The 22,869-nt window shown below is 45.9% G+C and overlaps 2 protein-coding genes across 4 annotated transcripts in view; both read left to right on the forward strand.

Annotated features, from left to right (window-relative positions):
• Nucleotides 1-6,636, forward strand: part of wipf1a (WAS/WASL interacting protein family, member 1a) — a 13,969-nt gene extending 7,333 nt beyond the window's left edge. The window contains exons 2-8 of the mRNA XM_023801852.2: nucleotides 2,124-2,204; nucleotides 2,549-2,678; nucleotides 3,149-3,310; nucleotides 3,582-4,373; nucleotides 4,952-5,161; nucleotides 5,387-5,500; nucleotides 5,589-6,636. Coding sequence (XP_023657620.2) covers nucleotides 2,151-2,204; nucleotides 2,549-2,678; nucleotides 3,149-3,310; nucleotides 3,582-4,373; nucleotides 4,952-5,161; nucleotides 5,387-5,500; nucleotides 5,589-5,641 — 1,515 coding nt within the window. The 5' untranslated portion in view covers nucleotides 2,124-2,150 and the 3' untranslated portion in view covers nucleotides 5,642-6,636. The remainder of the gene's footprint in view (nucleotides 1-2,123; nucleotides 2,205-2,548; nucleotides 2,679-3,148; nucleotides 3,311-3,581; nucleotides 4,374-4,951; nucleotides 5,162-5,386; nucleotides 5,501-5,588) is intronic.
• A 941-nt stretch (nucleotides 6,637-7,577) lies between these two features.
• Nucleotides 7,578-22,862, forward strand: gpr155a (G protein-coupled receptor 155a). 3 transcript variants are annotated; one of them, XM_023801746.2, is made up of 16 exons: nucleotides 7,578-7,729; nucleotides 10,474-10,981; nucleotides 11,802-12,201; nucleotides 14,162-14,330; nucleotides 14,433-14,588; nucleotides 14,710-14,793; nucleotides 14,944-15,064; nucleotides 15,182-15,266; nucleotides 15,346-15,436; nucleotides 15,740-15,947; nucleotides 17,215-17,304; nucleotides 18,964-19,100; nucleotides 19,474-19,569; nucleotides 19,690-19,754; nucleotides 19,988-20,125; nucleotides 21,276-22,862. In XM_023801746.2, exons 2-16 carry the CDS (start codon nucleotides 10,561-10,563, stop codon nucleotides 21,526-21,528), a joined length of 2,514 nt encoding a protein of 837 aa, XP_023657514.2. In that variant the 5' UTR covers nucleotides 7,578-7,729; nucleotides 10,474-10,560; the 3' UTR covers nucleotides 21,529-22,862. The 3 variants fall into 3 exon arrangements, with proteins under 3 accessions (XP_023657514.2, XP_023657517.2, XP_072556919.1); XM_023801749.2 differs by having other exon boundaries at nucleotides 21,220-21,414; XM_072700818.1 differs by lacking the exon at nucleotides 7,578-7,729 and adding an exon at nucleotides 10,080-10,220.
• Nucleotides 22,863-22,869: the final 7 nt, after the last annotated feature.

The raw sequence follows: 22,869 nt of genomic DNA on the forward strand, positions 1-22,869 counted from the left end.
AAAGCCCCAATGCCTTTTGGTTCCTGTCATCTTTAATCTCTTGGGTTTTGTTGGGGTGGTGATAGGAATATTTCTACTTCACACTGTCGGTGGAAAGTCCCTGCAGCGATCCATGTGCGTGTGTTTATGTGTGATGAGGTATTCAGGATGCCAGACATGTTATGTTGATAATAAGCTGCTAGACTCAAACTGATCTGCTCCTCATCTTAACTGTGTGTCTTCAACATGGTTGCCAAGTGCTGGACACTTTGCACAGGGAAGGCTTTTTTTTTTTTTTTTTTTAGAATGTAAACATAACAACACACTGCACACGACACTGCGGCAGTGTCCACACGCCTATCCTACGATACGCAATCGAAGATCCTCAGACACTCATCTCCTCAAGCAGAACCAGAATCTTCAATGTGTGCTTTGTGCCGCTGCGTCCCAAAGGGGTTTCGCACCGGTCTGGCGCTGCCCGGAATCTGTCCAGTAGAGGGCAGTCTCGAGCGAAGCAGAAGGCTGCCGCCAGACCGCCGCAGTGTCGCCAAGCCGCCTTGCTGAAAGGGTCCATTGTCAGTTTAGAGGAGATCGCTGCAGGCGCATGTACCATCGATGGACATCAGCTGCATGATGGTGTGTGTGTGTGTGTGTGTGTGGGGGGGGGGTCCAAAGGCTGCCCTCTGACGCCAGGGATAGCAGAGATGGCCCGCTATTCATCGCTGAGTCAGATTGCGTGCTCAGGTTACTGACTGGACCCTTGTGTGTATCTGGCTGGTGATATGTTTGCGTGGAGTATTGTTCATTGTGCTTCATCTCTACACGCACTGCAAACTAGCTAATGCTGCTTGGCTGTGTTTTCCCGGCTTGTATAAGAAGCATGGAGGGGTGGGGGTAACGCGTAAGGTAGCATCTCCCTGTTTGTGGTGCGTGGCTGGCAGGATGTGGGCGTTTACAGCTGCTCAGGGTTCAAAGACCAGGGATCAACCTGCACATGTGGCACGGGGCAGTTGGGGGGGATAGATGGTGAAGTACAATCTATCCAGGGGTGTTCCACAAAGCAGGATTTCTCAGATGGGTTAATTTAAGCCAGAAGTCATGATCGTCCAATAAGAGTTCAGGTAATGAGCGTTCCTATTGGACAGTCATGACTTCTAGCTTAAGTTAACCCAGTTGTGTGTCCATATTCTGGGTGCTGACATAGGATTTGTTTTTCGTTCTAGTTATTAATATTTATGAAGGAGAGGGATTAGTCCTTTTCCTAAACAACAGTTAAAAAAAATGGGATTAACATGCCAAGAGATCACATGAATACAGCACAAACATTAGACAAAGTTCATGGTGATTGTCGGATATTTATAGGTTGCAGTTGGTGGATGAATAGATGATTGGGGGGGGGTAGCATGATGTGTCTGCCGGAAGAAGTATGACTTTGCTGGGGTGGGGGGTTCGGGGTGGTGTGGCACAGTGAGCAGGGGGGCCGGCAGCTGCACGTTTTGTTAGAGCTTCCTGTTGACTGCTTAGCCAGGATGGAGGCGCCTTTAGGTGTGATTTGTTTATGTGACTGACAGCTTTGATGTACAGCTGCAGTGCGGCGTGACCTGGGTCCCAGTGAAACCAGCGAAAAACCACATCAGAACCATACATGTGTGACCACCGGGTTCACAGAAAAACATTACAGCCTTTTCTATCAGCAGGTGGAGAAATTCCACCTTTGCGTGAATCCCTGTTGTATGGCTCCTGTTAATATTTCGTCAGAAAAATGCCTGGTCACTTTTATTCATTTATACTTTTATTCATTTATAGTGAATAAAGGGTCAGGTCAAGTCAAACTTCATTGCTGTTTCAAAATATGCAGCCATGCAATCAAATGAAATTGCGTTTGTCCGAGACTTTAGAAATTCTTTTACGCAGAACATGGAAATTAGACACACAAGACAAGAACGAAAACATAAATAAATCTGCTGTACATAGTGTAACTCTTTATAAAGGCTGTCATTTACAATATGCAATAGTGGCTGTGATTTCTGGTTTGTATGTAGTGCCGAAATGGTGAGAATCTGTGACACGAATATCATATGTGTGAATTTTGTGTGTATGCATATGACCATGTACTTAAATAGCTGTCCGTTCTGCCTGTTAAGTGACAGCAGGACTTCTGATTGGTGAAGATGCCCGTCCCGCCGCCCCCGCCCCCACCTGCCCCGCCCCCTACATTTGCTGCGGTAAGTGTCTCATTTCAGTGCCAAACTGGCTGTTTAACACCTACAGTTATGGTTTTGTCAGGGCGCCACCCTTTGAAAATAATTTCATTTTTGCACGTTTTTTTTTCAATGTAATCATAATACTTTTGATTTAAATACCCTTGTTGGAGAACATGTTGTAGATAAATGAGACCATTGTAAATGCTGTATTAATGTTGAACTTGACTGTTAGTGCAGAACAGTCAATGACCTGTCTAACTTCTTTCCTCCAGTGCTTCTCAAAGGTGCCACCTGGTGGACAGTGCCTGCGTTCGCCTTCCCTCGTAAAATGCACTCATGCTTATGGGCCTTCTTCCCGGTCTTAGGCGAACACAGAAAAACCGACACTCAACAGATCAGAGCAGCAAGGGAGGAACGCGCTCCTGACTGACATCACGAAAGGCACGCGGCTGAAGAAGGCCGTCACCAATGACCGAAGCGGCCCCGTCTTTGACAGTAAGGGACCGTGAGCCTCATCTCGGGAGGACCAGTCAGGCTGTGTCAACGCCTGCTGTCAGGCACCATATTTTTCCTTTTCTAAGTAACGTTTTAATGTGAATGACTCCTGAAATGGTCATAGAGAAATTTCCTTTCGTATCAGTAAAGTATCCATCTATCAACCAATCCATCCGTATAGGGGACAAAATTTGTTGTTTAAATGAAGAAATCAAGCACAATGCCACTGCTTATCTGAGCCCCCATTACTGCCTTGGGCTGATACGCTGGTGTCATGTGACCTTGACTGGGTCAGCTGACATAAACCAGCCTGCAGTGTTCTGATTTGCCATTTGTTCCCTGGCCCCCTGTGGATGGCTATGAAGGCAGTATTTATAAGGCTGCGTATTGCTAAGCATGTCTGCAGGAAAACGGGATGCGTGGCTGATTGTTAAAGGGACTAGCAAGTGGCGTCTTCTTCATTTTGGCAGAGCCCAAGGGTGGAGGAGGAGGAGGAGGTGGAGGAGGAGGTGGTGGCGGCATGGGAGGAGGAGGTGGAGCAGGATTTGGAGGAGGCACTGCCGGGGGCCTGGGTGGGCTCTTCCAGGGAGGGATGCCAAAGCTCCGTTCAGCAGGGAACAGAGACAGCAGCGGTAGGTCTGTCCAAGGTGGCTCTTCTTGTCATGTGTGTCATTAATTAATGTCATAATGTACATTTTTAACATGGTCTCTAGCATGGTCTTTATAATGGTCAAAATCAATGCATTTTTCAAATAACTGAAAGGCAAAACTCCAGTTTGCATATAGCACAAATTTCCTGCAATATGAATGAAGTTTGACCCTTTTATTTCGATTAATTTGACTCTGATAATTACACATTACATTCCGGAGAGTTCTGCTCATGCTGTCTCCTGTTGCCTTTAGATTCTGGAGGAAATAGACCCCCTATACCGCTCCCTGGAGGAAGGCCCTTCGCAGCCGGACCCCCCAGGCTTCCCGAAACGCCCCCCATCCCTCGGTCAAGCGCCCCTGACCTACCAAAGGCTCGGATGACGTCTCCCCGGCCTGACTTTGGGGGCGCGCCACCCCCTGTGCCAAACACTCCTCGGCCAAACCAGGGAGGCTTGCAAACCCGAGGCCCCCCACCCCTACCTGGCGGGCGGCCTCCGGCTGCTGGACCGGCCCCCCCACCCCTGGTCCCACCTGGCAGGCATGGTGGTGCCCCCCCTCTGCCCGGAGGAGGAGGCCCGTTTAACCGCCAGCCCTCCTTCTCCGGGCCTCCGCCCTCCAACAACAGCCGGCCTCCCCTTCCCCCTACTCCCATTAAAGCCCCCGACGACCGCCCCCCCATCCCACCCATGGGTCACCGGCCCTCCATCCCTCGCGACGGACCCCCGCTACCACCGTCTCTCAGCAGCAAGCCTGCGGGACTCACACCAGCCCGTGCGACCAGCACCAACGCCCCGCCTCTGCCCCCTGGCCGCCCCGGCCCCCCCCCACTGCCTGCCACCCCGGCGAGTAATGAACACACTCCCAAGCTCCCCCAGAGGAGGTTATCCCTAAACACGCCTGCTCCAGTGCCCCCTCCAGGCCGTAGCGGCCCCCTGCCAACTCCTCCTAATGACAGAGCCCCTCCTCTGGCCCGGTCCGGTCCCTTACCTCCCCCTCCCAATGAAAGGCCCCCACCTCCAGGCAGGAACCCACCTGGCCGAACTGGTAAGAACTGCGAGTAGGACTCATTGCTACCTTTAACAAACAGCTGCTAATGGTGATGCTAAATTTTAGCGTGTTTACAGCGATCTTGCCCAACAGAGTCATGTGACTTAAAGCTACCTATCAGAAACATTAAGTGCTTCCTGTGACAGTTTCCTCACTCACTAATACAAGTCCTTCTTGTTTAACCTACTCACCCCAAAAGCTTTTATCATTCACACAGCTTATCTGTCATGATCTTCTCTGAGATTAAAATTGAAAATACCCCCCCACAACTAAAAATATATGTGTTATTTTTAAGTGTTTGGAAGGAGTGTTTCTTCACATTAGTGTGTTTTGTCTCTGATAATGATATGCGGGGCACCACTAGATATTTTGGGCCCCATGAAAGCATATTGAGCCCCCAACCCAAACCAATACAGTTACGTTCCAGTTTTTCGGTGCCCCTGTCACTCCTCCTGACGTTGCCCCCTTTATGGTGCCCCTGATTCTGACTATGGCACAGTCATAATGGCGCATTAAGCTGCTGTATTGTCATGCCCCTGCGTGCAGGTCATGTTGACCATCTCCTGTGTTCCCAGGCCCCCTTCCGCCGCCCCCACCTGTGGGAAGATCAGTCGGCAGTGTGAGGGGCTCTCCGGTTCCCCCCCCACCGAACAGACCGGGGACGGAACCAATCCGAAGAGGGTCCAGACCCCCTCTTCCACCAGACAGGACAGGTGCTGGGGGTCCCCCACTTCCACCGCCCCCCATGGGGAACGGGTACCACGACTCGTACCCCCCCTTCACAGGTGTGTGTGGGGCTGACTCCAGATCAGCCGTCCAGTAGCATTGGTTTATGCTAACCCCAAGCTCTAGCGAAAATGTTAAATTCAATAATGTACACCTTCCTGGAAAGAAGAGAATACCACAACACCAAAAGAGTTCTATTACTAAAACCACCACTAGGGGGTGACATGAGTCAGAAAACAAACTGTTACATGTTATATTGTGATTTAAATTTTTGTCAAATGCAGATGAGTGGGAGGCCAGGTTTTCCTTCCACCCGGTGTCCGATTTGCCCCCGCCGGAGCTGTACGTACCCTCCCTGAAGACCTACCCCAGCAAGGTTGCCAGGGGTGAGAGCAGAGGTGAGAAGATGGCCGATATATCCGTGTTTGGGTCTGCAGTGACTGCAGTGTAAACTGACTGTGACTGACTGACTGCCTCCTCTCCTAGGCTCAGGGAGGAGGGATAGGGGTGCACCTCCTCTGCCCCCGATTCCCAGGTGAGCTGCACTTATATCTCTTGGTTGTTTTTTGGACCTGGCTTCCACAACTGCTCCATCCTGGACCTACGCTTGCAAGGGACTCTGTCGTCCTCTGCTTTTACAGCACTCAACCTTAAGATCAATCCTGCTGTATGCCTCTGGGTGGATTGTTTTGTATATGGCTGTTAAAAATGTGTGTATAAATTCTGTTATGCTCAGCCCCACTAAACACCCCCCCCCCCCACACCCCCCCAGCTGACGATATCACACTCCGAACAATTGACGTTGAACTCTTTCTTTCCCAGGATTGTTTTTTTTATGTTGACGTTCTCTTGACGTTTTGTATAAAACATGATAGAATCCGAAGGACGATTATTGATATTCCTGATTTCATTAAAGTGTCTCATGCACTGCCAGATGTTTGGTGTCTCCATAATGGCCTCTGTTTTTTGGTTTGTCTTCAAGTTGGGTTTGAATTGGGGTCCAATCCTAGTGCCATTTTTAAACATGAACATTGAAGGTTTTATTAACTTTTATACCTGGAGTCTTATTTTTATTATGAAAATTCATCTCCCTGGTGGAGAAATATCGAAATATGAAATATCAAATTATATTTGTCTTTATATAAACTTTATCACCAAGAGACAAAAAGTGGATTATATTTCATATTTTTAAAAAACTGGTCAAAATATTTTTCATTGAAGAGTATCACCTTGGGAAAAGTCACAGCTTGATTACAAGCTTTTTATTACTGTCTTAGTGTATTCTAATTTTGGTCTGATATCAGTGTTACGCTATATTTATGTGTGCTACAGTCATTTAAAGTACAGATGCACAAGGTCTTATTACACGATCCCCGGACTGTCTGTCTTGAGGTTCATGTGCTATTGGAAATTAATGACAAAGATGATAGGTGGTCTGGTAGGCTTACTTTAAAGTGTGTGTGCGTGTTTTCTCCCCCAAATGCGTTATGTGTTATTGTCATTTATTTAACCATTAAATAATGTTTTGGAAGAACGTCTCGGCCTCTATAGTTCTTTATGCATTCTGCCTAACTGTTCCCTTTGTTGTCCATTCTGTTAATTATAGTACACAGGTCTCACAATTACAATGCACAAGTCAGGGCCGGCCCGTGGCATAGGCAATATAGGCAAATGCTAAGGGCGCCATCCATCCAGGGGGCGCCACAAATGGAGGAAGAAAAAAAGTGTAACATTCCATTATTCTTAAAACTAGTTGGTATTAATGTGTCTTAATATGAAAAGAACAAGCCCACATGAATTTACCTGCTTAGCAAAGCCTATTAAGTAGTAGTAGTAGTAATTAATCAGGGCCAGTCGATCTTATAGGGGACATAGGCGGCCGCCTAGGGCGCCAACTTCTTGGGGGACGCCGATTTGCCAGCCAATTTCCCTATGCCTGGGACGGAGGGCGCTGGCGCTGATGCTCGCCTAGGGCGCCTCATCGGCTAGGGCCGTTACTGGTTGAAGTGAAGCCTGGGCTGAATCCACATAATATGACAATTATCATTAGTCTTTTCACAAAAGAAAGTCTGAAAATATTCTGAATTTGTTTTTTAAAGGAATAGAGCACAGCACCTGCGTAGTTCTGGCTGTGTTATTGGCTTCGGTTAACCATAACGAAACGGGAAGTTCGCACTTTTCAGTTTTACGGAATGTATTGCGAAGAATTTAAAAATAAAGTGCAACTGCTTCACGCTAATGACATGTAATAGATAAATGTAAAAAAAATATATTAAGACCCGTTATTTAAAAATAGCTACTGTATATTCTAAAGTCCAGTTATAGCTATGCGATTTTCTGGGGGTGAGTGGGACTGCCCAAATGTTTTTAGGTATTAATTTAGGCATTAGCTGGTACCGTTACATACGAAATTAGCGGTTTCCGTCACCACGTGAGTAGTCAAAGGAGTTCATCCTATAGAGCCCGAAATCTGCGTACCATCATTGCTGGAGCGCTAACTCGTCAAAGCGCAGCGCGGCGTATGATTGGATAATCGGCACGTCAATTGTCGGGTCGTTTTACCGTCGAATGTTCGGAAATGCGGCGATGTTTGCTGGCTAACGAACTGGAGCTGTGAAAGTGCTGCGGTAGGTACCTCTTCTCTTTTACGAGGCTTCGGTTTTGTTGACAGCCGATTATTGTGTCGACATGCGGCGTTTTAGACAGGACTAGCGAAAACACGGCAAGCCAGCAGCGTTTCTGCCGGTGCTGGCTTGTGAAATATGTGCGGCTGCTAGCCCGGTACGAGGCGACGCTGACAGCCTTAGTTGGCCCTTGGCGGGAGCAGCCAGATGCCGGTAGGATCACCGCTGGCGGTCCGCTGGGTGTCTGTGGTTTTTCCCCCGCAATGGGCAGTCAGAAAGCGGGCTTGGGCTGACGCTACTTCGGTTCCCAGGTTCGGATCCCCCGCCGCGGTACCGTGAAGGGTCTGACGTCCATGAATTCGCTGGTCGCGCAACGGGGTTTTTTTCTGTGTTAAATCGCGATTATCGTAGTTACATTAATTTGGACAAAATTGTTCCGATGCCAAGAGGTAAAAATGTGCGTCTTGCCGCTGATGTGGGAGCTGGCGGTGGAGCATCACACACCTGCGAGACGTGGGCGCCGTGGAGGTGTGAGGACCGCTTGTTAAACACCCAAAGCGGGACTTCGTAGCCTTGCATCCGCCGGCATTTCCAGCTCTCTCCCACCACGACCATAACTTTGCAGAAGTGCTTAGATCTGATGAAAACATCGCCCGTAAGAGTCACACAAAGCCGGTGTTCTGTCGAGTTGAGCTACTTTGTCGAGTTAGGCTACCGTAGTGCTAATCGATATCCCTAACTCTAACCCTAACCCCCCAGAAGCCCCTAAAACCCTAACCCCAATCATAAACCAAACCCCTAAAACCTAACCCTAATCCCCAAACGGTGGAACTGCACATGCGCAAAAAGGCTCGATAGTACATCTCGATAACAACTCGTCAGAACACCGGCGACCCCGGCCCCATAAGCCAAGTTCCGAGACTGTTAGGACTTTGGCCATTTCTTACTACGGAAGTAAGGGGATCACTGTTATGTATATAACAAAAAAGTAAGAGATGTCACCTTAATTTAATTAACCCTAAATCCCTAATGATTTTATTGTACTATTTTGAAAGATGCAGGTCAATTTACCTTAATTTAAGGTTTATTTTGATACTTATGTTAGGCGTGGGAAGAACAGGTCAAGGTCAGCACTAATTCTCAATCAGAGGTAGAAAGTTTGGGTCAAGAAAGTACAAATCCAGACCAAGTTTTCGTTTTAAGCAGCCAGTTGAGTACTCTGTGACTGTGACTCTATACTCAGCTGGTTGGTTGAAACTAAACCTTGGTCAGGATTTGTACTTTTTGGACTTGAACTTTCCACCTCAGCACTTGGTAATAAAAACCCTGCCAGTCAGGACAGGGTGCATATATGAGCCTCTGGGCGTAAAGCCGCTTTATCTGGCCTAGGTACCAGTGAGGAATGTACAGTCGTCATAGTTCAGTCACCTACCGGTAGTTTTTTCAAAAAAAGTAAATAATTTTTGTGCTAAATTATTATAGCGGCAGTTCCAGAAGCAGTGTACGGTAATTGATGTATTTTCAGAAACTGATGAATTTCAGCTTTTTAAATTGTATCTTATCGAGGTTTGAGAACTTGCTACTTGCTACGTAATTATGTTACGAACAGGCTCACGTTACATAATTATGAGTCTATGCACTAGAATCAATTAAATGCATATACCACTTATAAGCTACAACCTTCTTGGAAAGGTGGGGTACAGAAGTTCAGTGATTAAAATAGCCTAGTTATCCATGACACGCTTCTACTCTTATCAGTACTTTGGAGATTAAATTCTCTTTGGTTGGGGTTTTAGACCTTTCACCATATGACCAGACAGCCGCTAATGATTAGATTTGTTAATTAGTTCTCATATAGGTAGAATCCCAAGTCCTGCAGTCCTACATTTAGACAGCATATCCTGTTATGATGATATGATATGGTATGTTATGACTTCTGACTAAAAATAGTAATGGCCTCACGATGAACATAAAGGCGCTGAGCAGAAAGAGGAAGCAGATGTTGAAGAAATCTGGCTGCTGAAAATGCCCCCGCTTGTGTCTGCGAGACACCGTTTGAGACCCAGCAGGGGTCGGCTGTCCTGCACGTGGTCACCTCCAGGACGTCACTCGTCTTATCTTCAGCCACGACTCACGGCGCCTGTTTAGATGCTGTTCTGTTCAATCACTCGCCAGTATTGTTCATGTAGTTTACTCTTTTCCTCATATCTCAGCTTGTCGCCGGGGAAACAGACATATAGCAGCTAACGTTGTTTGTACAGTCAGAGTTTTCATTCATTTGCCTGTCAGCCATGGTAGCAGTTCACTCACGTGCTTCAAAAATGTATTTTTGGATGTGGGGTCTGGGGTCTATTATTAGTTTTTTCCATGTTTGGGAGACAGGTCACCTAAGCAGCGTTTCTGTGCTGAAATCGAACAGTTTGATTTTGTGGCTGACCGTGCAGTGTGGCGTTTGCGGCTCACGCTGATGCGTCCTGTTTGGAGACACTTTTCGGTATGCAGAGTGCAGTTTTTATCCACAAATAATTTGTGAGTGTTGCGTAGTTTTGTGCCTGTCAGATGTTGTTTTATTGACTTTTGTAGCCTTTAAAAAATTCAAAAATGTTCTCTGTTTATTAAGAAAATATCTAAATGATGAATTATTTTATTTATGCCTAGAAGGAGTCAAGATTGACCTGGTGTCTGCAGCCAGACCAAATCTGTGTTGACTCTCTGCAGTATGTTTGCTTTCTTTTGTCATTTCTCAGTGAGTCATAATTGTGTGCCAACTGATGTCATCGCTCCAGCCATCGTGTATCAGCTGTGGCCTGTGAGCAAAAACGATCACAGCCATCATGGAGCCCCCCGTCGAAGTCGGATATGGGTCGAACACGTCCCACAGCCTCTCCGTCTCCCCTCCTGCCATGTCCATCGAGAAGCTCTTCCCGGCACTGCTGGAATGCTTCGGGATCGTCCTGTGCGGATACGTGGCCGGCCGCGCCGACATCATCACATCGACGCAGGCCAAGGGGCTGGGCAACTTCGTGTCCAAGTTCGCCCTGCCTGCACTGCTGTACAAGAACATGGTGCTGTTGGACTTCGGCAACGTCATGTGGTCCTTCCTCTGGAGCATCCTCATCGCCAAAGTGTCGGTGTTCGTCATCGTGTGCGCGCTCACCCTAGTCGTCACCGGGCCCGAAAATCGCTTTGGCAAGGCCGGCCTTTTCTCCATCTTTGCCACGCAGAGCAATGACTTTGCGTTGGGCTACCCCATCGGTGAGTGTCTGACAAGCCTCCTCCTGGTACTTTCTGTGGAAAGTCTGCTAGAAGAAGTGATGCGAGACTCATGTAGCCGCGTCTGTTTGTGGCTGAAGGGGCAGTTTCTCAAAAATGCAGGTTATTTCCCAGAAAAGCAAATGGCTGTCTGTACTTTTCCTTTTATTCATCGTTAAACAATGAGTTTCATTTAGTACGAATCAACCTGAAAAGTCTTTCCCACTAACAGATTAAATTATTGTCGTGCAGAGAAATCTTCATGTCATGTATTTTGGCTTTTGTCTATATGTTTATATTATGTTTAAGTAATTTCTCCGTTATGGACCGACATATTTAATACACATTGCCCATTGACATTACTTTTCGCACTGTAATCTGATATTTAATATATTTAGATTTAAGATAGTTATTGATGCATTTCGTTTCGATTATGCGGGGATATATATATTTTTTTCCAAGTCATGCCTGTAAACAACAAATAACGAAAAATTCCACATGAGTGAAACAGCGCTGGCAGTATCACTGAGTGCTTAAGGGCATGTTTGTGCAGGTCTGGCCACATGTGTCATTACTTCATTTCCTGTTAAATCCTATATAGCCTTATGCTTATTTACTCAAGAATCATTGTAAATAAAGTGCATAGGTGAAATGTCCTGTCTTTGGTTTGTGGTTGCCATGCTTTAGAAACTGCTTTGTCACATTTCTTGTTTGATGATAGCCTGAAGCAGCCTGTCATTGACAATGTGTGCATTTACATCATAGAAGGTGGAAATGTTTTTCTTTCGATTAATGCCCGGTGCTTGTCTTGTGTCTCGCTCAGTGGAGGCCTTGTACAAGAACACACACCCAGAATATCTGCAGTACATTTACCTGGTGGCGCCGATCTCCCTCATGATCCTCAACCCTATTGGGTTCGCGTTCTGCGAGGTGCAGAACTGGCGGACCAGTCAGGAGCAGCATCAGCACAAGCTGCGCATCGTCGCCGTGGTGATCCTGCAGGTCCTGAAGAACCCCATTGTCTTCATGGTGATCGTCGGCCTGGCCTCTCACTTCCTGCTGGGCCAGAAGATCCCTACCATCATGCAGGAGTTCGTCGACGGCCTGGCTAACTCCTTCGGTGGTGCAGCACTGTTCTACCTCGGCCTCTCCATGGTGGGCCAGCTCGGGAAGTTCACTCGGTCCACGGTGGTGGCGCTGATACTCCTCATCACGGCCAAGCTGTGAGTATGCGGACAGGCATACTTAGCCTTGCTAGTCAGCGTCAGAATGTGATGGGACTGTGCAGTATCAGTGTAGGAGTGCTAACTTTTGTGCTGATGCTGATGTTCTCGCTTTAAAGTGCTCCTGTTCTACTGTGCAAATGTTTTGTTTGTAGAGTTTGAACCACACCCTGACTTTCCTTTCTTACTATTGTATGAATATCAAGTTGGAACAAACCATGAGAAATGTTCAGTATCTCAGAACCTTTTCTGCTTGCTGTGGTGCCCCTTTTGTTGCTCAGTGTGCTGCCCTTAATATCATTTCTGTGTATACTATATATATGTGCACACACCTTTTTAATTAGCTTCTTCTAAATATGGTCTTTGGTTGCAGTGCATGCTAGAGTGACTAATTACAGCAGTTATTATTTTTAATGTCTATATTGGCATAGCGACTCAGTGGGTAGCTTCTAATTCCTAATCGTTATGTCAGCTTGAGTTTTGTTTTCCTCCGTCCTAGTTAATCACGCAGACCTTATCATCCAACCCCTACACAGAGCCATTGTCTTTCCATAAGACGACACCGGTTTTGCATGCTTTTTTTCCCCCATGCGTTTCATTTTCCGTTGCCAATGAACTCTCTTCTTTTTCGTTCCTCTTTCTTGGTTTGTTAATCCCATATCCACTTTATATTCTCAAATGAAGTATCTTTCTTTTTTTTTTTTCTTTTTTCCATCTATTGTATCACGCGCTTTGCCATCCTACCCAGACAGGTTCTTACATTAACTTATCATTCGCTTCACATTGCCCAAGGCTCTGGTCAGGATAAGTGGTGGATGGATGGGTGGATGCATTAGTGGTTGCACTGGTGGATGCATGCTCCTCAGTGCAGTTTGGCATGCTAGTGGATAAACTATTTTGCTGCCCTGATTTTCTCAAATAGAAAACGTCTAATTGGCCCATTCATTGAGAGCACTGCAGTCTGCAGGTTTGGACATGAATGGAATTTTGCCACCATCAACCCATCAGGCAAGATGTCTTGCTGGTGCTCGTTTCTGGCTCCCTGACTGTCTGGTTAAGCAACTGTTATGTTAAATAGACAAATGTCATCAACTAAATGTTCTGGCTATAGAGAACTCAGGGGAAAAAAAGGCTTTACTTCCCCCTAAGGCATCCATTGAGATGACTATCATAACAGGTTTTTGGAAGAGTCACCTTCTAGATCATTTGCAGTGCATTTAACAGGCAGACATCAGTGCCCTACAGTAGTCAAGTTTCACGTTTTTATTGTCACGTGTTCCAAGGAGCACGGTGAAATTCTTGTGCGCCAGTGCAGGGAAGGGGATAGGTGCATTAGGAGGGACAGTAGAACAATAAACAGCAGTGCAGCAAGATGAGGCATTGCAACACAAAAGCTAGTGTGATATGGGGAGTGAAACAATAAATGTACAGAAAATGCAATAGATAGGTGGTGCTTTGGGGGAGGATGTAGAAAAAGCTACTGAGATAGACTATACTACTAAAGTATGGAGAAAGTGGAATATTGCCAGTAGTGTGCAATACAATCCAGCAGGGACTGATGCAGGTCACTGGTATTTAGCAGCTTGATGGCTTGGGGATAGTAGCTGTTACTCAGATGGTTGGTGCCGGTGGTGATCAGTGCACTGGTAATGCTCTGCCGGGGGCAGTAGTGTGAAGAGGCCGTAAGCTGGGTAGGTGGTCTCCCTGATGTTGAACTTGACCCTATTCTGGCAGCATGAGAGAGGGAAGTTTTGCAGCTGATGGAAAATCTGTTCAGAAGATTTTGAGGCTGTTTGGAAAGTCTTTTGTAGCAGTTTGAAGTCCGGAGCTGTTTGCTATCCATCGGTTTCCTACCAAAGACTCTTTGCCCAGCCTGAGCTCCGACTGAAGACTTTTATTTTCAGGTTTTATTGGTCTGGCGAATTGTGACTTTTGAAGTGATGCTTTATTCCCCCGTCAGGCTGGTGATGCCGCTGATCTGCCGGGATATGGTGGAGCTGTTGGACACGGACAATGACAGTTCCCACAACCACTCCAGTCTCTCCAACTATGCATTCCTTTATGGCGTTTTCCCCTCCGCCCCAAGTGTGGCCATCTACGCTGCCCAGTACAATATGGAACTTGAAGTTGTGAGTCATGCAAAGTGGGCGAAAGCTAATGGCTCAGGGCTTTCTGACTTCCCGTTGCCTCTGTGGTGATGATATCATTTAGTTCCTTCTTCTCCTTTGTAGGTGACCTCAGGAATGGTGATCAGCACTTTTCTCTCCGCTCCTATTATGTATGTGTCTGCTTGGTTACTTACAATCCCGTGGATGGACCCAAAGCCTCTAGTGTCTGCTCTGCAGAACGTGAGCTTCAACATCAGCATCATCAGTTTAGTGGCTCTGGTGAGGGGTTCTCCATCGATACTCTGTTGATTACTCCCGTGATTTTTATTTTTTTTTCTTTTGCCGTGTGTCCCTCTGTCATTTCGTTCAGGAACTGATGGTTCCCCTGTTTGTGTCCCAGGTTTGGACCATCGCTGTCATGCTCCTCAGTAAGAAGTTCAAGAGATTCCCACACGTATTCACCATGAACCTTTTCTTGGCACAGGTAATAACCCTGACCTTCATTTTCCTATCAGTGATCTCTACCATAGACGTCTTACACATTCGCTACATTCTCTTTGAATATGTTCTCTTTTGAACTGGTAACTTCTGAAAGCCTTTGACTGCAAAACGACACCCTTTTCTGCTTTCCCAGTTTTTAGTTTGTATTGGTATGATCTTGTGGAACTTCATTGTGAAGCAAGACAACTTCATTGGGCAGGTTCTCACCTTCACTCTCTTGTATGGATCCCTCTACAGCACTTACATATGGGCAGGTACGGTTTTCGGTTGGCACTTCTAAATGGACGGCACCAGGTTGGACATATGAATAAAGCTCATTGTAATAAAAGTTTGAGCATTAATAGCTGACTTGACATGTGTGTCAATTCCAGCACTTATAGCTTTGGCTCTCTTTCTAATGAAGAAGGACAACGAACTGAAGGTTCCCGTGTGGATTTTCCCAATTGTGGGCTGGGGGTAGGTGTTCTGTGCTTTCTCCAGGTTCTGCTGGTCTTTGTGCGAGATGGCGTTTGCTAAGCGCTATGAATATTTCCAGAGTCCCAGCCCTGATTGTGGGAGTCCTTCTTATTGCTGGGGAGCGGATGCCTGACACCATCGACTCTGCCTTTTTCTACGGAAGATCTCAGGTGAGAGTTGCCATTATATGATTTAAGGTGCTTTGGCTTTTCTTGTGCAACTGTAATGCTATAAGTATATGTTTTAGAATTGTAGATGGTTTGAGGTACAGTCACCTAGTTGAGTGTCAGACTCGAGTTTCATTTGTTTTGCTCTGTGAAGTGATCTTTGTTTGAGCCAGAAGATCGTAGATTATTACTGCCCAGACATGATTACTGCTAATTACATGCTTAGCTAGGAGTTGGCTGGTATTTACAGTCAGAATTCCGGGTCCCACACCACAGCGTGTCATCCCATCCCTGTTACTCTGCTAGATCATCAGTACTGCTGTGGTTCAGTTCTGCGGTATTCTGCTGGGGGGCGGCTCTCTTATGGGCCTCAGCCGGGGCCCCCAGGATCCAAATTACCACGTCCTGGAGCAGGACTGCAGCTCAGGTGCCACGGATGATGCAGCAGCAGATCACTGTCCAGAAAATCAGGCCCCACAGGAAGCAGGACCCACAGAGGGCAGCATCACCAGAGGTACATCATTGGGTTTATTGCCTTGAAGACTGGTTAGAACACCAATGGTCTACATTTCCAAGTGATGTTGGAGCATTTGCTCCCACTACAGGGATTGAATATAAATACCAAAGGAAAAACAACAGGGACTCTCTGATTGGCCGTCTCTTTGTATGCGTCCCTGAATCCTGCTGCTCCCTTCCATACTAATCATGTATTTCAAGAAGCTGGTACTGAGACGTGTTACAGAGACTCATCCCAAACCATATGGACTCCCTTCAGTTTGCATAGACTGCAGGTTCTACAGGGGACCCTATATCACATGCACTCCACACCTCTCTAGAGGACTTGGGGGGGGAGGGAGCTCTTATGCAAAGCTACTATGCATATACTTCATCGAAGCAGCAATAACGTCCAGATTAATCCTGAAGTAACATCCAGACAAATTGCAAAGTAATGCTTTCAGACTAGTCACAGGACAGTGTGCTGGGCCCCATTCTGTACTCTCTTCACCCATGACTCTGTGGCCAGACACAGCTGTAACTCCATTGTTTGCAAACAACGCTCCATTTTAGGGCTTGAGATAATTTCCTTGAAGGCCAAGTCTCTGGTGTGGTGCCAGGAAAACAGGGAGGGAGGAAAGATGTGGACTCCCTACGAGTCCCCGAAGACTGGGCTGAGAAATGCTGCGCTCTGGTGCTTGTGAAGTCTTGACATAGCAGCGGCTCGACACACGGCCACGGCATACTGAGTAGGGGATGAAGGCCTCTGAGAGCATTACTGACACACACCCCAAAGAACGGCACCCGTCATTCTGCACTGCCACTCCGTTCCCCCCTGTGGTCTGGCAGATGGTATAGGCCATAAGCACTTGGACCACAGAACTGTGCAACCCACAGGCAATTAGGGTTTGCAGTGAAGGCAAACTGCAAACCAGATCCTGCTAAAGCTGACACACCGACACCTTAATCCCATGGTCCTCCTTCCAGTGTTTTACGTGTGTAAGATATGTGTGTTTGTCTATGCTGTTTGATTTTTATTTACATTGTATTTGGCACTATGATCTATAAACAAGTAAAAATGTATTGTACTAGTCACACGTCAATAGAAAACCTTGAACTTTTGAAAATGTATTCCACATGTTCAAAGCTGATAATTAGACGTGGGGCCATCTTATCTTGCGGGGATGTCCCGGTAAATTTTCCGTTGGCCTCTTGCAGCCATGCGGTTATCGTGCGACGTCTGGCCTTCTGCGTTTGTGTAACACGTGTCTTTTGTGTTCTGTCAGAGTGCCACATGTGTGAGTGTGTTCAGCCACAGCCAATGCCTGACATGATTGTCAGCACCAACATGAGTGACACTCCATCTGTACAGCCAGGTACTCTCTGCTCTTCCATCTCGGTTGCTTGGCTTCTTCTAGAGCATTGCTTATCTGTTTGTACAGTTGCATGATTTTCTGGGTGAGCCCTGCATCGAGGGCTTATGAACCGAGCCACCCGGCTACCCTCCCTGTTTTGACGCAAACCGCGATTGCCGTTGTGTGTACTCAGCTGTGCCTCAGCGTGACCTGGCTCTTGCAGCTGAATTTGGATTTCCATTTAATGCTCTTTCAAAACGTGCTTGTTTACCTCTAACACATCTGTTGTTTTTTGTCAAGCTATTGCCTATTTTTTTTTTTCTTCTCATGGTTGTCAATCTTTCCTATAACATTTTGTAGATTTCCTTCCATTTCTAGGTGCACTATGGTGTTCCAGCTGTTCTCTGTCCCTAACTAGCAGTTTTTAGCTCCGCTTAAAGTGGCTTTTCTTTTGGTGTGAATTGTACGATTCAGACTATTCAAGAACCTTTTATTTGTGACTTTAAGCACATTGTTAAATAGTCATTGATATATTAACGGTGCCAAATCACTTTCACAGCTGATAAAATTCTTTATGCAGGCAAGGGTTCATTTGTTTAAATTGTCATTGTAGCTTTGGTATTGTACTTTTTATACCAAATGTGAGAGATTAAGTGCATCTTATAAATAAATTGTCTGGGTTGGGTGGCACATACTTTTTTTTTGTACCTACAGTGTATATAAAAAGTGCACGCACCCCTGTTTAAAATGGTGTTTGTGACATAGACCACGATAAATCATTTCATTGCCACCTTCAATGTGAGCTATAACGTTTTTGATATTTTACCCCCAGATTTGTTTGTTTTTCTATTGAATCGTGCAGTTTGTAGGTCACATTAAAGGTGGGAACACTTTTTAATTGCTTTATCGTGGTCTCTCTTACATCACACAAACCCTGCCATTTTAACAGGGGTGTGTACACTTTTTATATCCACTGTATAATTACTTGCAATTGGCATGCTTATATGATCAGGATAGAAGCAATAGGATTACATTTGTGGATCATCCAGGACTGCAAGTGTTTGTCTATGTGGTCTTGTTTCATGTTTTTCAGTTCCTCAGTTACAAATGGGTTCGCTTATCCAGCTGGATTCCAGTTTCAGCCTTTCTGAATTGAACTGAAGCTTGTAATGTAATATAATATTACTTCAGTCAAAATTGTTCTCCCCCTGCTCCTGTCTTATGTCAGGGCAGGCCATTAATAAATTAAGAAATATGAATCTGAAGGAAATTTCATACAAAAGGAAAGCTGATGCTATTTTGTGTGCGTGCGTGTGTGCGCATAGATCACATTTGAGGACCAAATTGTCCCCAAAGTGTACTGAAACCTGAAATTTTCCTACTTTTAGGTCCCCATTTGGATAACCTCAGTTTTATAAACATCTATGAATGCAATCAAAAAAGTAAAAATGCCAAAAGTCTTGTATCTGGGTTGGTTAAGGTTAGGGATGGGTAGAGGTTAAGGGTGTCGTGATTGGGATTAGGGTTTTTCCCATAGAAATTAATTTTATTTTTATTTTTTTCACAAAAAACTTTAGGAACAATACTCTAATACTGCCACTTTTTCTTTTTTACATGCTTGTCAAGCCTTACTTTGAATGCATTTCATGGTGACGAGCCCGTGCCCCCCCCCCCCCCCAGATCAATGTGACGCCGTGCAGTGCGAGCCTGCGACCTGCCTGCTAGCTCAGGAGGAGGTCCGCCTCCAGCAGCAGTGTGACCCCCAGGCTGCCCGCCACGTGCTCCTCTGCCTGCTGCTCGTCGTCAGCCTGCTGGCAGTGAGTCACATCCCGCCGCCCTCCTTTCCGGAATGTCCACTTCCCGTCGCCCAGCCTGCCCGCCGCTCGGTGATGGCTGGCACCTTGCCGGGCCATTTGAAGGTCACTTTTCCTTCCTGTGACACAGTCGCTCCCTTGGAGACCTCAAAGACGCCGTCAATCGCTCCAGTTCATCATTTAAAGCCGCATTCTGGCAATGAGCTCAAGTAACGATTTTTGCAGTCACATGATGATTTGACATGATGCTGTTTCTTTTATGTAGGCTGAGATTATCTCCTGTTTTATAGGACAACTGCAGTTTCTATTTGTGTTTTACTCCGTGTCAGTGCTGCGTCAGCCTTGCCGTAGCTTAACTTCCCCTGTCGTGTTTCAGAATCTGTCCAGCTGTCTGTGGTGGCTATTTAACCGCGTTCCTGGTCGACTGTATCTGGAGCTGCAGTTCTTCTGTGCTATTGCCAATTACGGGCAGGTAAACACCTTTAATATCAGTGTATATTGGGGTTTTCATGCATATTCCAGGTCTTTTTAAAGTTTACCAAAATACTCAAATTGATTTTCTTTTCTTTTTTTTTTTTTTTATTACTTTAAGGGCTTTATTTCATTTGGTATTTTTGGGCTGGACAAGCATTTAATCATCCTACCATTCAAAAAGAGGTAAACGCCTGATCTCGTCTGTGGGTCATTTATCATGAAAAGCATAAAAAAAATTAAGTGGCGGGGGGTTGAGAGTATGATCGTGGCGCTGAGTAAGAATGTAGATGCAGCTGCTGAGTATATTAGCACCGCTGCTGTTTAGCGCTGTTAGCCTTGTTTGCGTCTCTGGCTGCAGCGAAGCGTAAACACGCAGGCCCAGCGCCCCTCCCACTCTCTGTCCCCACTGCGTGCAGGCTCAGCTGCCTGTGGCCGGGCAGGGGGAGGGCGGAAGACGTCCAGGCTCCGGTAACTGAGGAGGTCAGGCTGACCTGCCTGCAGTTTGTCAGGTACCACAAGGACCAGTGTGCCCAGGACATTGTGCAGAAGCGGAGGTAAGTAGAAGTCTGTGGTTTTAATGACCGTGTTTGGTGGTTCCTCGCCAGTGTGGACTAGGACGTATTTAACCAGAGCTGATCTTTGTACAAATGCTGGCATTTCCAAGGTGTGCAATAACAGGCCCAGGAGCATAACTATATACTGAAGAAGTAATACATGTTTAAACTCAGTGTATTGAAGTTGCAAATGGAAGTGTTTATTCAAATAACTGGAAACATGGCTTCTCACTCATTCTGTAAACTTAATAATCACAGCTGATTAAGGTAAAGAGGACAAAAGGAAAAGTGAAAGGACTGAATTCTGCGACTGAAGTTTGTGTTCTGATCAGGAGCAGAGATTTTTACATTATATAATATATGTAAACATATACTAATAAGTACTTCCTCTGGGTTTATCCCCTTCATTTTACCTAATTTCTTTCCTTTTATTGAAATATTTCCCTGTCCATCAGCATATCAAATTTTAATAAAGGAAAAAAGATTTGTTTCCTCAATTTTGGGTGCATGAGTACGAAAATGGTCAGTTTCATTAATGCATTTGCCTGTTTGTTCCGAATCTTTTGGACTATAATCAGAATGAAATACTTTTTCCTCTAAATCTTGGTTGCTCCCTCTTTCTTGATCAAAGAATGGAAAATATGGCTCATTGCTCAATTTAATGAATTTACTTACCCACGGCTTTGTGTCCTGTAGCCATGAATCTATGGTTATTCCATTTTTTAGAATGTCTTCTAATAAAATCGTATCAGAATAGATCTGGATATTCTAGATCCAGCAATTGTCTTTTAATGTACCTTGCCTGCCTTCATCTATTTAATATATAAACTGTTTCAAGCATGTTTCTATGATGAGGTGCATGATGAAATTGAAGTCAAACCCACATCATGCATATTAGCTTTAAAGTTCAGCGAACATTATGACACAAGCGGCATCGACTGCACAGGTAGACGATGCGGTTTTGCGTCATCATCATGATTTTGTTTACCTCCTAGCATTTATAGCTTCTTAAGCAACTCGTATTGCCTCTTATACCTCTTCCTCCTCCTCCTTGTGTTCCTCTCTGCCCTCCCTTCTCTCTCTCCTCTTCCTAGCCATTCTGGTGAGGGCCTAACAGGTGCAGTGGGTGAATCCTTCCTTTGATACACAGGTGTGGAGAGAGGACCATGGTCGCCACCTTTCTGGGCAGCGACCTGGTGGAGTGGTTGCTGAGGGCGGGCGTGGCGAGGGACCGGGGCGAGGGGCTGCGCTACGGGAGCCAGCTGCAGCAGGGAGGGGTCCTCCAAGCCGTCACCCCAGAGGTCGGCTTCCTGGATGGCGCCCGGCATTACCGCTTCACAGAGGACTGCAGGCTGGAGAGACAAGGAGCCACGCGTGATGCCTGCATTGAGACTTGGGATTAGCGTATTGCAGAAAGGACCATTGGTCTGGTAGCCACCACGCTCAGAACATACCAATTAGACTCTAGATCACATTTGTTGCATGACCTTTATAATTCGACGCAAGAGCAACGAAATGTTTGCACTAACAGTGTTATTGCTGCACCATAGACTGGCATGTAATTTACGGGACAGATACAAATATCCGCTACAGGTAGCATCAGGTTGCTGGATGGACGGCAACAAGATCAGTGTACTTGTGCCAAGGTGTGACACAGCTGGAATGAGTTTACAATTGAAGATCTCATCAGAACCATGACCGTCAAACATGTAGAAACTGAAGCATTTATAAACATGACATTTTGCCAGAAGGCACTAGGGGGCGCTTCTCTGAATGGCCGGACTTATGAGCTCTCCCACCTACAGCAGTAGCTCTCTACTGCACTCTGTATTTTAGGGGGCCTGTACTGGACAGCTTGTAAATCTGTTCACCACGGGCTCGAGTGGTGTCAGTGTTGACCTGGACATCCCGTGACTCCCACCGGCGATTCATGCGGTGATGCTGCAGCAGAATCACCCTTTTGTCCTTTGGGGATGGGGAGAATCAGTCACAACCTTTATCAAATTAAATTAATAAAAGTCTCCTCCATTTTTCTGTTATAGTAAATTTCGGAATTTGACGACAGAACAATTTAGTTCATTTCTTTAAATGTTCATTTCCGTTATTGATTAGCCCCTCTCCTGTGTTTATGCTGGAGACTTTTTTCCCCCCAGAAACAGGAGGTGTGTGTGTTTGGGGGGGGGGGTTGAAACATGTGATCCCACTATTTCACGCTCAGGAAGTCAAACACGCTGCCTCTTGCAAGAGACAACTTTATTTCAGGTTCTATGCTCTTCAGTTTTGTAAAGGGTTAATAAATGTTGCAATATCACAAGTTCAACAATGGGAATTGTTACAGCACCTGCACCAGGACTGTTCTGGATTCAAAGGGTAATCCTGAGTTTCAGCAGGGAGTCCACCTGCCTTGCATATACACTGGGACTTGCCAAAGATGACCTCTTATGGCAGCTTGCCTTGTGTAACTGCACTGACAATTACACTTTACTCTCAATGACTGACAAACTGTAAATGCAGATATTTATCTCTTTTAAGGTGTCCGTTTTAATATTTAACAGCTGTGTACACTGAAATACTCGGGATAGTATTTTGAGTAAATCTTCCCTACTTAGGCGGGAAGGCTTGCGCTGTGTTGATAGTGTTACCCCCAGGCTATGTGGGATGTGCTCTGTGTCATTTCACCATGTTCTTTATCATGTACAGACTTAAAAAAAAAATAAAAATGAGGCATCTATGATAAAATACAG

This window comes from Paramormyrops kingsleyae, chromosome 16 (genome assembly GCF_048594095.1).
Source record: "Paramormyrops kingsleyae isolate MSU_618 chromosome 16, PKINGS_0.4, whole genome shotgun sequence".
In the NCBI taxonomy this organism is placed as follows: Eukaryota; Metazoa; Chordata; class Actinopteri; order Osteoglossiformes; family Mormyridae; genus Paramormyrops; species Paramormyrops kingsleyae.